Consider the following 13,678-nt stretch of genomic DNA (forward strand, 5'->3'; position numbering starts at 1 on the left):
GCCGATCATCTAAGGCTGACTTGTTGTCTTTTTGTAATAGCCCCGGGCTGGCACTACCGTAACAATATATATATATATATATATATATATATATATATATATATATATATAAAACAAGTGGTGCCAGGTACAACAAGCCTCACTCGACAGCAGTTATTTTATTGCTGTTAAATACTGACTTGTTTCTGCCATTTAGTGTTAATGCACAATTAAAGTCCAAGATAATGGCGCTAATGTTTTCAAGTTACGCCCTCTGAAAATCCGTGATCTTGTATTTGACCTTTCAAGGCCACTCAAGGTCAAAGGTCATGCTGCGAAATGAAACCCTATATGAGACTTCCTTTATCTTGGTAATAGTAAATCTCTCTATCTTCAACGAGTTTCGAGTTATAGCTCCCTGAATATCCTTGACCTAGGTCAAGAGAATAGTCCTTGACATTGAGGTTGACCTTTCAAGGTCACTTATGGTCAAAGGTCAAGATACCAATTAAAAACCCATATGGGATTTCCTATACGCTGATAATAGTACCGGTATATATATATATATATATATATATATATATATATATTATATTATATATATATATATATATATATATATATATATATATATATATATTCAACCAGTTTCGTTATAGCCCCCTGAATATCCGTGACCTTGAGTTTGATCTTTCAGGGTCATTCAAGATCAAAGGTCTTGGTGGCAAATGAAAGCCCATATTACGAGTTCCTGTACGTTCATAATAATAAATATCTCTGTCTTCAACCATTTTCAAGTTATAGCTCACTGAAATCCGTGACCTTGATTTTGACCCTTCAGGGTCACTTGATTACCTCCTGAATTTAATCACTTTCTTTGGGGACCAGTGCCCACATATCCTGAAAGTTTTTCCATTATGCTGCTAACAAACAAACAAACAGATACGATCGACCAAAAACAACACCTCCTCGGACTCCGTCTGGGCGAGGTAATAAATATTAAGGGACGTACTGATCCTTGTGGTACATCGCTAGTTACTAATCCCCAGTCCGACTTAGTTCCATTTATTAATACTCTCTGTTTTCTCCCCGTCATCCAGTATCCCTATCCATTTTAAAATATTGCCGTCTGTACCGTCCGCTCGAATCTTTCTTACTAACCTTTTGTGTGGGGCCCTGTCAGAAGCTTTACTAAAGTCCAGATAAATAATATCCTAAGCTTTATCATTATCTGCTGCCTCATAGACCTTCTAGAAGAATGATAAGTTTGTGAAACAGGATCGTCCTTGCCGGAATCCGTGCTGACTTTCATTTATGAGATGAAATCTAAGTGTTCCCTAATTTTATTTGTCAAAATTGGCTCTAGATTTTTTAATACTATTGACGTTAGGCTTATCAGTCGATAATTCGACGCAGATGCTTTATCATCCTTTTTAAAAATGGGCACTACGTTTGCGGTCTTCCAAGCTTCTGGAACTTCTCTATAATTTAAAGAATCATTTAATAACGTTAAAAGTGGCTGACATAATTCTTCTTTGGTTTCTTTTATAATTTTTGCATATGTATCGTCCGGACCTGGCGATTTTTGATGTTTTAACGTATTAATTTCTTTCAATACGTCCTCCTTACTAACGGTTATTTTACAAAGAATATTGTCGGCATTATCATCGTAAATATTTGCTACTTCAGGGACCAGGTCTAGATTTCCATGGCAAATACTGATACGAAATAATTATTTAGGATAGAGCACATTACTTTAGCTCCACTGGTAATGATACCTGATCCTGTTCTGAGAGGTCCTGTCTTATCTTTACTTTTCGTACAGTACATTTGGTAAAAATCCTTGTTTTTTTTTTGTTTTTTTTTTGTGTGTGTGTGTGTGTGTGTTTTTATTAGCAACCTTAATTTCATAACCTCGCTTTCCTTTCCTCTCTCTCTACATCCCTATTCAAAGTCCCGTACTGGTTACGTAAGTGTTCCTCTCCACATTTTTCTATATATTCATTTCCTATGGCCAATGGGAGATTTTAATCTATTGTTTAACCATCTTGGTTCTGAATTATTCGTTCTAAATGGTTCAGAAGGAATATTTCTATCTTGTCCTCTGTTTATTATATTTCTTAACTCATCATACTTCTCACTGGCCGAACGGCTGCTTGGTACCGGACCTGAGTTAATCTCCATCACCTGAACTACATTCCCACCTATATCCTGTCTCTCACCTGTGACCTGAGCTTCCCCATTGACCTGACGCACACTCCCACCCACTTCCTGCCCCTCACCTATGAACTGGGGTTCCCCACTGACCTGACTCTCCTTAAAGTAACTAGTCCTAATGGAATACAATTCTAAAATAAACTCTTAATCCATCGAAATCTCCTAGACGAAAATTAGGAACGGTCGAGGGGTTTTCAGTAGAACAGACATTCCAAATAAATATGGACTTAATTCCTTCTTGATCATTATTACTAAGTCGTCCACTAACTTCTCTATCGCTAATGACATTTTCTTTATTAGATAAAACCTAATTAGTATATTATTACCTCAGGTGGGCTCACTGATATACTGATAAAGGAAATTATCCTGTACTACCTCTAGAAATTTCTCTGACTCTACATCCCTTGTCAGATTTCACCAATCTATCCATGGCAGGTTAAGATTCCTTACAATTATAACTAAGCTGGACAGTAACGCTTTCCTAATTTCCTCCCAAAGGTATTTACCGTCTGCTCTACTTAACCTAAGACTTTTTTTTGGGGGGGCAAAGGCTTCCGGGCCTATTCCAAGGCCCCTCCTACACACCTCCACATGTCACCACTTCGGTGCTAACACCCACTGTCCATATTGAATACATGCTAGGACTGTCTCATACAGGACTGGTGTACTGGTATTAGTGGGGATATTTTTACGACATGTAGATGGGTCTTCTGGTAGATCAGTACAGTCTGCTTTTATGACATTCAGATCCTTAAACTGTTCCCTGTACCAGCCGGAAGTCGATTCTGGGTCCATTAGGACTGCAGGCTGCCTCTCTACCGATTCAGCCCCCGCCTCTCCCTGTCGTTACTAATTTCAACCCAGACACTGTCCGTGTCCCAGTTTAATTTAATATCGGCTTTATTGTAACAGTTTAATGAATCCTTCACATTAATAGCTACCCCGTCCCCCTTTTTTCCCAGACGGTTTGACACAGAAATATTATAGCTCTTTATCTGATAGTCTGCTAAAAATTCTCGAGTGTCTGTATTCATCCAAGTTTCACAAATAACTGCAGTATCTATTTTCTGTGTACAAATTCATAAAGCCTTCAGTTTATCTATTTTATTATGTAAACTCCTGCTGTTTGTGTGGTACACTTTCAGATTTTTAGGAGTAGTTATGCCTCTACTTTGGGATTTACTTTTTTTTCTTTTCTTAATAGCTGGGAAACTCTTTACTCTGCTAATATAAAAATCTTTTTTACTATCACTTATGACACCTCTATCATCGTTTTGTTCTGTCCTCTATCATCGCCTGCTCATTTTGAGGTGCCTGAGTGGATGTATCTACAGTGATGGTTAAACTACACTTATCTTTGCAAGTCTCTGTGTATCTATCCAAACCTGATGATAATGATATCTGAGTGGAGTTGTTACAACTTCCTGTACTTCTAACTTTCAACCTTGAAAAACCCCTCTAACTCCCTTTCTAGCATTCTAGCTAAAGCAGTAACTCCCTGCCTACTGAGTCCTATACCACCTACACATTGCATTCCGTCTATAAAATCAGTCCCAGCTGTCTGTGAAACATATTGCATTAACTTTGCAATACCGTTCAAGGCGGCAATTAAAACCTATCACCCTGCTCAACCATTCCCTCCCAACTCACCTCCTAGGCAAAACAGTGAGTACTACAGGGGTCCCTTCCCTCATCTTAACCTTCTCCAACATCACCTTGTACTGCTGCCACAGCATCTCGCTCTACACAGTCGGTTTGTCTCGACTATCCATCACGATATTTGACTTTTTCCTAACACAGTGCCCACCCTGGCCTCCGAAAGACACATGTTTAGTGAGTGGAGTATACACTGCTCTGTTTAAATATCTTACCTGGGAGTCTCCAACAATGATAACATTTTCCTTATCTTTCTTGATCTCCGGCTACATACGGGAAGTACTCTCGCTTCCTATACTTCCCTCTCTGCCTTCCCTTCACATTCATGTGTCGAATGCATTTGTGGTTTTTGTCACTGCTTGTTTCTTAATGGTGAACTTTGTTGCACCCTTGTGAACAAGTGTACAACCTTCAGCCTTCTTCTCTCTTTCCTCCAACTTCTCCTCCAACAAATCCCACATTTGTGACTTCTGCCCGAGAACCTGTACCTCCCATCTTAATTTGAGAAGCTCTTCCTTCAGCTCAAGTTAGCCCTCAAAACTTGCAGCGGGGACACAGCTCTCTGTGGAGGAGACCAAGGTTTTACTGAAGGAGTATTGAAGATGATACAGCCCTTTCTTGTATACCCTTCAGGATGTTTACCTTGTGATCGCATTTCATTCTTTGTCGACCTTCCCTCTGCAGGGCAGGGCGAGAGTACTGGGAGAATATGGTGCCTTCCTCTGGCCGTTCCAGCAAACCTACCCACTCACTGTATGTGGGACCGATGGACGACTGAGAGCCACGAACTGACTGAAAAGCAGGTGGACAGAAGTGATTATGCTGTGTGTGTGTATATATATATATATATATATATATATGGATATAAAAATAAAAATTTTTAGTATATTTTTGTTTGCATACTCTACAGGAGTTATGGCGTGTATTTGCATGTGTGAAAATTATGTAGTAGCATCGATGATAAAAGTAAAAGTAATGGGTGAACAGAGGCAGAAGCGAACAGGGGGAATATGTTGGAAAGAGAGCAGAAAAGCTAAAGGAAATAGGTGGGGGGAGGGGGGGGTAAGGTGCTGGATAGCCTATAGTACTGTAGGGAAGTGTAGAAGCGACTATAGTCACGGCGCGCTACTCTGGGGTTATTATCGTGCCCTGGCAACCTACCATTCAAAAGTGGGTCTGATTTCGTGTATAATAGACGCATGTGATTTCGTGTATAATATATTCATGCATAATAATATGATTCGTGTATAATATGATACGAAATCGGACGCACTTTTGAATGGCAGGTTGCCAGGGTACGATAATGACAACCTCAGAGTAGTGCGCCGCGACTAGAGGCAGATATATTGTAACTTAGAGCAGATGAAGCGGGTGGAAAATGTAATTTATGTGGTGTGAGGTGGTGCTTTGGGTTAGGGTTAGGAAAAGAGGTAAAGGAATGAAAGGAACTGTGTGGTGAAGTGAGAAGATGAAACGAGTTGTTGACGACATATGACATATAGTGACAGGATGGAAAACAGAGGTAATAAGGATATGGAGAGAGTTTTATGTGAGGAAGAGGAGAAAGGTGAAGAGTTCAATAAAGAAATAAAAATGTTTGAGCAGTTTCAAAGAAACCTGCGTGTACTGTAAAGTGTAGGAAATGTTTTAGAAGGTCAAGAAAGTAGGCTAAGATGATATGTAGGGAATGTAGTAAAGAGGTGAGGATTAAAAATAAAAAGACAGCATACGAACAGAAAAGTATATTAGTTAATAACATATTAATGAGTTGCTGATGTAAAGAACGAAAGCTGTTGAGGAATGGTTGGGATGAATAGAAGCAAGACGAGAGGAGGGGGTCACGAGGACAGAACTGTATGAGGTACTGAAGAACGCCCAAACAGGGAAACTATACTCCATTTTTTTTTTATTGAGGCGAAGATGCACTCGACAGGTTGTTGATGAATGGCTGAATGCAACATGTCCGAATAACATTTACTAACCTAAATTTCCCCCTCAGATATATGTTGTCAATTAATAATGCTAACGAGTAAATAGATTATGAAGTAATGTTGCATTCAGCCAGTCATCACCAATCTGTCAAGTGCATCTTCGCCTCGATAAAAAAAAACTGAGTATAGCAGGCCCTAAATCACCATAGTCCACCTCAGTTTTATCTTATAAGTTATTCAACCTGTGTCGATATTATAATGATATAAAAGTTATAAAAGCGCACATCAGGAAATAAAACGTAGATTAATTTGCTAAGGAAGAATGGCTACATATTACAGCTTAAAATTTACACATGTACTGATGCATTATGTATTAAAATAATACTGATAGCAATCAAAGGACATTAAAGTGTAATATGCAGAACAAATCATCAAGGAAGATGTGTTAGGAAACTTCAATTCGACCCACAGGTTGGGAACTCCGGGTCTGACCCATCACCAGTTGGCCAGTCAGTAGGTCGCTGAAGCATGCAAGTCCCTTCACAACGTCAGTGTTGCGGCTTTGGGGGGGGGGGGTGGCATCAAGAAAATATAACAAGAGTATACTGGAAGACAGAACTAATTAAAGAACTAAACCAAAAAGATCATTGGTATAGAAAAGGAACATTGAAATGAACAATAAATAAATAAGGTATTATTGCAAAGCCAGGCCTTAGGGTGTTAGCAGTCATAACTTTTGAATAACCATAAAACCTTGCATCACAGGTTTACAGGACAGATAATTGAGTCTGGTTTGAAATTGGTAATGCTACAACCATTGAAATGCAGAGGTATGTTAAGTGCACTCTTTTGGGATCTGAATACCTGTGTAGCCAGTAGACTACAGAGGTATACAATAGGCAATGTGCCAGCTGAAATAGCGTTACATAATTCATATGTGGCTGCTGCTAACTGGAATTATGGAGAGAAAACAGATGCTAAACCCTGTTTTAGTGTGTTGATAAAAATAATAAAATATTAGCTGTAATTTCAGCACAAGCACTGAGCGCACATTTTCATTACTGATCTAGTAAACAAAATATACAAGCCCACAACCCCCTCCCCCCTAAAAAAAAAAAAAAAAAAAAGAGTATGACAGGCCAAATAAACAAAAGATCCTAAGTCCATCGTTTGGAGCTCTGAAATAGGAATCTGTCACCTGGACGAGTGAATAAGTCTATAAGTGACCCCCCTGGTAGCACCAGTCTCTCCTGTCCTACCTGTAAGTCTAGGGTATTAACTTATTGCAAAATTCAACAAGTAGCTCGAAGTACAACAGTTGTAATTGTTACAGAATGTCTTTTTCCATACCTCAGGCTTTCCTTCACAGGATAAACGTCTACAGTACAAAAGCAATAATAGCCCAACTACCCAGCGTTCAGTGTCTTGACGCGGCCAGGCCAATCTTAAGGACACGCACACACAAGCACGTCTACCTCTCATTATTCGCATTCATTAGCCTCGCAAATTATTCGGTCTGCCTGCCTTTAACTTCACTTCCGTTTTTCATAATTCCTTCACTCTCATCCTGCACATTTTCCTTACTTACGTTTTGCAGCTTCTTCCAGGTTTCATATGGGGCAGTGTGGCTCAGTGGTAGAGCGTCGGACTCGGGACCTGGGGGTTGTGAGTTCGAGCCACGTCCGGTAGCTGCCATGCCGGGAAGGGTAGCGCCCTCCTGTCACCTAGCAGGGCTATATGACCTAATAAGGTCTAGCTTGGGGGAACATCTTCCTTTCCAGGTTTCATTTATGGAGAGTAGCTTCAGTAATTTTTCTTCCAAGCTGATCATTCAACTGAACCTTTTTACTCTTTACTATGTGCTCTCAAAATACGTTCCATCCATCTTTCATTTGAACCCCATTCTTGGATCCAGTCACTTCTTTCTCTTCTCCAATGTTTTATCAAACTCAGGATCCCACAAAGGTATGCCTTTATTACCGTCTATTATGCAACACCACGCACAACTATAGCAATCGTAACCAAACACTCTTTATATGCACACTACTAGTTTTCCAGACCCACTTGCTCCCAATTCGTTGACTCTAACTCCTTCAGTACCCTTAAATAGTATTAAACTGTCACTGTTCTGTTTCTTAGCTTCTCCACTTGCAGCTTTTAAAATTGAGTTCTTATAAATCTTCACACACAGTCATAAACCAAAATCTAACCTGGCAGACCCAACATCATTAGAAATACCTAAGAATATTCATAAACAGAGAGAAAGCAAAGTGGGAGAAACATCAACAGCATAAATAATAAATAGCCAAAGAATAACCTCACTAGCATAATAATATCACCATCAACTAAAAAAAAAGAAAAAAAAAAAAAAAAAAGTGTTGGAGGACTATCAACAGCATACACAATGACTAACCCTTGGAATCCTGACTGCACCTTACAAGCATAATGATCACCATCACCATCAACTAAAATGATTATAAACAACGAGAAATCAAAGTGTGAGAAATACAAACAGCATACACAATGAATAGCCCTCAGAAATCTGAATCTACCTCACAAGCATAAAGATAAACACCCGAAATGTATAAACCATTGGCTGTGATGCTGGAGAAATTACAATATTATGCAACATATTCTGCCTGTCAATTAGTGTTGCATATTGTACAAAATAATTTATCTGTCTATCTATAGCCAGATACCTTAATCCCATAAGGGGTGACCGTTTGACTTTAAGTTAGTTGTTTTAGGGGGAGCGACATTAACCCCGCCAACCCATTTGTTGATACGTAGGGAACCGTCTGGATTGGTTATATGGTTACCACCCAGCGTTGTAAATGGTGTCTTGGCTTACAGAAAACCATTAGGCTTGTCACTCAATGTAAAGTCACCTGAAAAGGAAAAGGGAGCAATAAAAAGTGGCAGGAAAGATAGGAGAAATAGGAAGAGAGGAGGGCAGACACAGAAAAAGAATGAGAAGGTGAAGGAAGTAGGCAACACTACATCAAATGAGTGGATGATGGTCGCCACCACCTGGGGAGGGGGACAAAATAATCTGCATTATAAATACTAACTTCTGAGCTATCACCCAACGTTTGGAATGGACTTGACAAGTAAATTTCCTAAATATGCTTCAGAAAATATACCAGATTTTAAACTTCGACAAAGAATTTATAATACATTATGTGATTTGAAATTAACAAAATCAATTCACAACTTAACACAGCTGAAGATGACAAGACAAAAGTGCATTTTCCCGTACTAATTAAAGTCAGTAAGAATAAAAAAAACAACAGACATACAGTATTACAATTCAATAAGATTACAGTAATCTCCAATTATCTATCATAAGTCAACCAAAGCCCTCCTCTATGGGGGACATTACATCTTCAAAACCTTATATTTTACTCCATATCTATTCTAACATAAAGAAAACAACGCTAAACAGTTTTCCTGATAAACAGTACAGTATTTTACCGTAAAATATACAGTTACCTTATTCTGTACTCACCACAATAGAACTGTAAAAGAATTTGTTGATTAATACCGTGTGGTTAGTGACGTGCTGTCAGTTCTATCTATCTATAGCCAGACGCCTAATCCCGTAAAGGGTGGCAGTTTGTCTTTGAGTTAGTTATTTCATGGGGAGGGGCACTAGCCCTCCGCCAACTCACTTGTTGACACGTAGGGAACACATACGCCTTGGTTATACGGTTACCACCGAGCGTTGTAAATAGTTTCCTGGCGTACAGACAACCATTAGGGTTGTCACAATGTAAAGCCATCTGAAAATGAAAGACGAAGAATAAAAAGTAGCAGGAAAAATGGGAGAAATAGGAAGAGAGGAGGGCAAAAACAGAAAAAGAATGATAAAGGTGAAGGAAGAAGCTGTCAGTTAATGCCATTAAAAAATGGATATTACTTTAATTCAGACATATTTTGCTTGTCTGTTAATGTGGTGCTGGATAATCAGGGCAGTACTATGTTACAATTCAACAGGAATATAAATGTAAACAAAACTAAAAAAAAATCTTATTGCAGATCAATAATTACTAAAAACATAGACACAGCTATAGTCAGTTTTCATCAAACAGAACCAGGTAACTTTTATCCATTATGGGTGCATAAATTTCGCAAGAAGCGGTGCCAAGGCACAGCAAACCCATCCCCGGCAGTCATTTTAGTGCTGACGTATAAACACAACAGGATATCTAGTCAAAGATATAACATATCAAATTTGGAATAAATCGGATGAAAGTTGACGATTTTATGCCCATCTGAAATTTTAGGTCTGACCCACCTGACATTGACTCCCCTACCGCTACCTAGGGGGGTGACCCTCTGATGTAATGAGGCATGTTATAGGATGCAGATTTCAAAGATGCACCTTTAGGTATTGGTTTCATGTCGATAAGACGAATTTTAAAGGAATTATGGCGAAAAAACGATTTTTACCCGTCCCCGTTTTTTTTTTTTTTCTTTTTATACCCATTTTGGGTCATACAGCCTGGGCTTTGGCCCAATTTGCCCCAAAATTTAATCAGGCGATCAGGTCATACGCCATCATCCCTGTAATTTTAGTCAAAATTGCGTCAGTAGTTTTCGCGTAAAGTTGTTAAACAAACACGACCCGAGCCCCTCCGGGGCAGGGACAGGTAATAAGTCTCTGTGATGAGGTAGGAATGAGCTTCCTTGGTTATTAGTCAGATTAACTCTCTAGTCTGACCACACTTGGCCATCATCCAAGCTAAACAAGGTTATGGATCTCTGCCAGGTAAAAATGAACTGACTACATTATATATTATCAGTAGATATAAAAATACACAAAAATCCTACCCATATCACTATACAAATAAATGTAGTCAGGCACACACACAAAAAATATTAATGACATGTTCTTATAAAGGTAGGAAAACAACTCAGTGTTCATTAATCTCAGACAGAAATTAAGGTAAACCAGTTAAGATGCTCGTTAATATTTCACGTAAATGAAGGGAGACAAATCGATGCTCATTGATCTTTCATATAAATAAACGAGGAAAAAACTCATGATGTTCAACAATATTTTACCTGAATGAAGGGGCATTACCTGAAGATGCTCAGTGTACCATTCTTTCATACTCGCAATTATCTTGGTGCTCTTCAGAACAGTATTTCCTCTTCCTTGAAAGTAAAGAAGGAACAAAAGGCTGGAAGATTGCAATGTTGCTCCCTTCAAGAAATAAGAGTGCAGCAAAAAAGCCAAAATCAAGATACATTAGTTTTGATATTCTTGCACACATTGCGTTTAAAAGGCAGAGGGAAATACATTAGTGACTGAGGGTGACCATCCAGAACTGACCCGCTGCATATTAAAATCTTACACAGCGAGGATTTAGGGGTATACTTTTTCCTGTGACATACTGTGCAGTACATCACTTTGACGCAGCAATAATAATCACAAATGATATTATTAGAAACTTGGCATTAAAATGTAACAAAACAAGTGCCAGTATTTCAGGTAAAATTAAATACACAAAACACCTGTATTTGTGTGTATATATATATATATTAAATACACAAAACACCTGTATTTGTGTGTATATATATATATATATTAAATACACAAAACACCTGTATTTGTGTGTGTGTGTGTATATATATATATATATATATATATATATATATATATATATTGCTTCTATCAGTAAGTCCTTCAATATGACACATTTATTTATGATCTTTTGGGCTGCTATTAACTCAAAGTCTTATCGATACCTGTTGCTGTACTCCGAGGCTCAGCTACTCCCAAGAAGCACAGTGAATGGAATAAAAACCAAATACTGAAATTTAATGAGAGGCATTATGAGTTTCAAATGAATAAGACTTAAGCCCCGATATTAACCTTACAATATCAACTATCTTCTACTGTAATTAGTAAAACTTCATTCAAGAAGCCATCCATGTATGAAATCAATTACGATGAGCACACACAGACAAGCTACAAAACAAATGACATTTTTTTGCTTAGGCTAGGAGCAAATACTGCATCGACAAAAATGCTGAAACTGATATGTCATTTCAAAGAAGTGGTTTAGTTACAGCACTACTTCTGATGGCCGGGACCACAGCAACAGCAACCCTTATTTTGCTGAACCGTAATAGGTTGAACTGTGCAGTTGACCCTTGTGCAGTGTGGTGCGGTGATGATCTGTCCCTTCTCCTCTTGGGGCTAAGATACAAGTAAATGTGTGTATGGATGAGTAATTTGGGAGTGTGTCGTTCTGTCTCGGCTACTCTCTCCCCCTTTATCTGGGGGAAGCATCCTAGGTATACAGATAGATAGTGTTAAGCAGCGTATTCTGACCCCGACTCCTCGGGTTCAGATACGGTGCGGGTCTTGGGTTCTTTGTACTCGACCGGGCCAGAATGTGCAGACAAGGAGGGAAAGCCCAAACACCAGCTGATCAAATGCACACGTGTATTAAGCAAGAAACAAAATACAAAAATTACAGACAATGATACACACAACAGTGCATGACCAATCCTACACAGTAAATATTTTAAACAATACAGAGTAATACAGGTCACACTTACATTAACTATTACCACGGTACAATACACATATGACACTTACAGTACACTGGATATGTCTCTCTAGAACACACGTAGGGGTGAGGGCGCCCCTCCCCCTGATTCCCCCTCCTTCCCTCCTCCCTTCCCCCTGATCCCCCCCTCCTTCCCTCCTCCCCTCCCCCTCCCTCCCTCGTTCCCCGCCACCGCCTCCTCCGCAGTAACCATTCCCCCCCACCGCGATGCCTGGGTGCCCCTCAACCGGCCAATGGGTACATCTGTCCTGTTCTCCCCACACCTGCCACCCGGAACCCTCTCGGCCTGCCTCCTGTCCCCAACCATCCTTCCCCCTCATCACGCGGCAGTCCGAATTGCCAACTTTGCCCCCTCCCCCTCACCCTCCCTAAAGGGCTCGTAATCGGAGAGATGGAGGAAGCTGAGCCCTGTGCCCCCTCCCCTTCTAGCTCCCCCGCCCCCCTGCCCCCGAGTCCCGACCGTCTCTCCACCCACCAGTCAGACACCCTCTGCCGCCTCCTCCTGGATTTCTTTTCTCAGTGGGACTCGCCGATATTGGACATGTCACGTACCTGGCTCTAGAGATCCACACGACGGGCCCACCGATCCGACAGCCATCCAGGCGGAAAAATCCCAAGCAGCTGGAAGAGGAAGACTGCCAGGTTCAAGAGATGATCGAGGCCTGAGTCATTTCCCCCTCCACCAGCCCCTGGTCCTCCCCCGTCGTTCTCGTGAAGAAGAAGGATGGCACAATGCGGTTCTGCATGGATTACCGCCGACTCAATGACGTAACCACCAAGGATGCTACTCCACTCCCGCGGATAGACGACTCCCTAGATTCCCTGTATGGAGCCTCCTGGTTCTCCAACCTCGACCTCCAGTCGGGGTATTGGCAGGTCCCAGTGCGGCTGGAAGACAGAAGCAAAACTGCTTTCTTAACCAGCAACGGGAAACATTATGAATTTAATGTCCTACCCTTCGGCCTCTGTAATGCCCTCACCACCTTCTCGAGACTAATGGAATCTGTTCTCAGTGGCCTCACCTGGGAGATCTGTCTAGCCAACTTAGACAACATCACTGTTTTTAGCAAGACCTGGGCCGACTACCTTCAGCGCCTTCGCAAGGTCTTCACCCGGATATGACAAGCAGGTCTCAAACTCCGGCCCTCCAAGTGCATCCTGGCTGCCAGAACTGTCTCATTCCTGGGACATTTCATCTCCCAGGCTGGCATATTTCCTGACCCAGACAAGCTCCGTGCCATCGCGGACATCCCCCTGCCACAAGACGTTCACAGGATTTGGGCCTTGTTCAGCCTGACGTCCTATTACCGA

At 40.5% G+C, this 13,678-nt stretch overlaps 1 protein-coding gene across 1 annotated transcript in view; it reads left to right on the forward strand.

The window, feature by feature from the left end:
* The window catches only part of LOC145417546 (betaine--homocysteine S-methyltransferase 1-like), a 67,287-nt gene extending 54,254 nt beyond the window's left edge, over positions 1-13,033 (forward strand). The window contains exons 8-9 of the mRNA XM_080286255.1: positions 7,381-7,489; positions 12,797-13,033. Of these exons, the coding sequence (XP_080142381.1) occupies positions 7,381-7,489; positions 12,797-13,033 (346 nt within the window). The remainder of the gene's footprint in view (positions 1-7,380; positions 7,490-12,796) is intronic.
* The last annotated feature ends 645 nt before the right edge of the window (positions 13,034-13,678 follow it).

The sequence above is a fragment of the Coenobita brevimanus genome, chromosome 110, assembly GCF_032717465.1.
Source record: "Coenobita brevimanus isolate Jiangsu-jjx chromosome 110, ASM3271746v2, whole genome shotgun sequence".
Taxonomy (NCBI): Eukaryota; Metazoa; Arthropoda; class Malacostraca; order Decapoda; family Coenobitidae; genus Coenobita; species Coenobita brevimanus.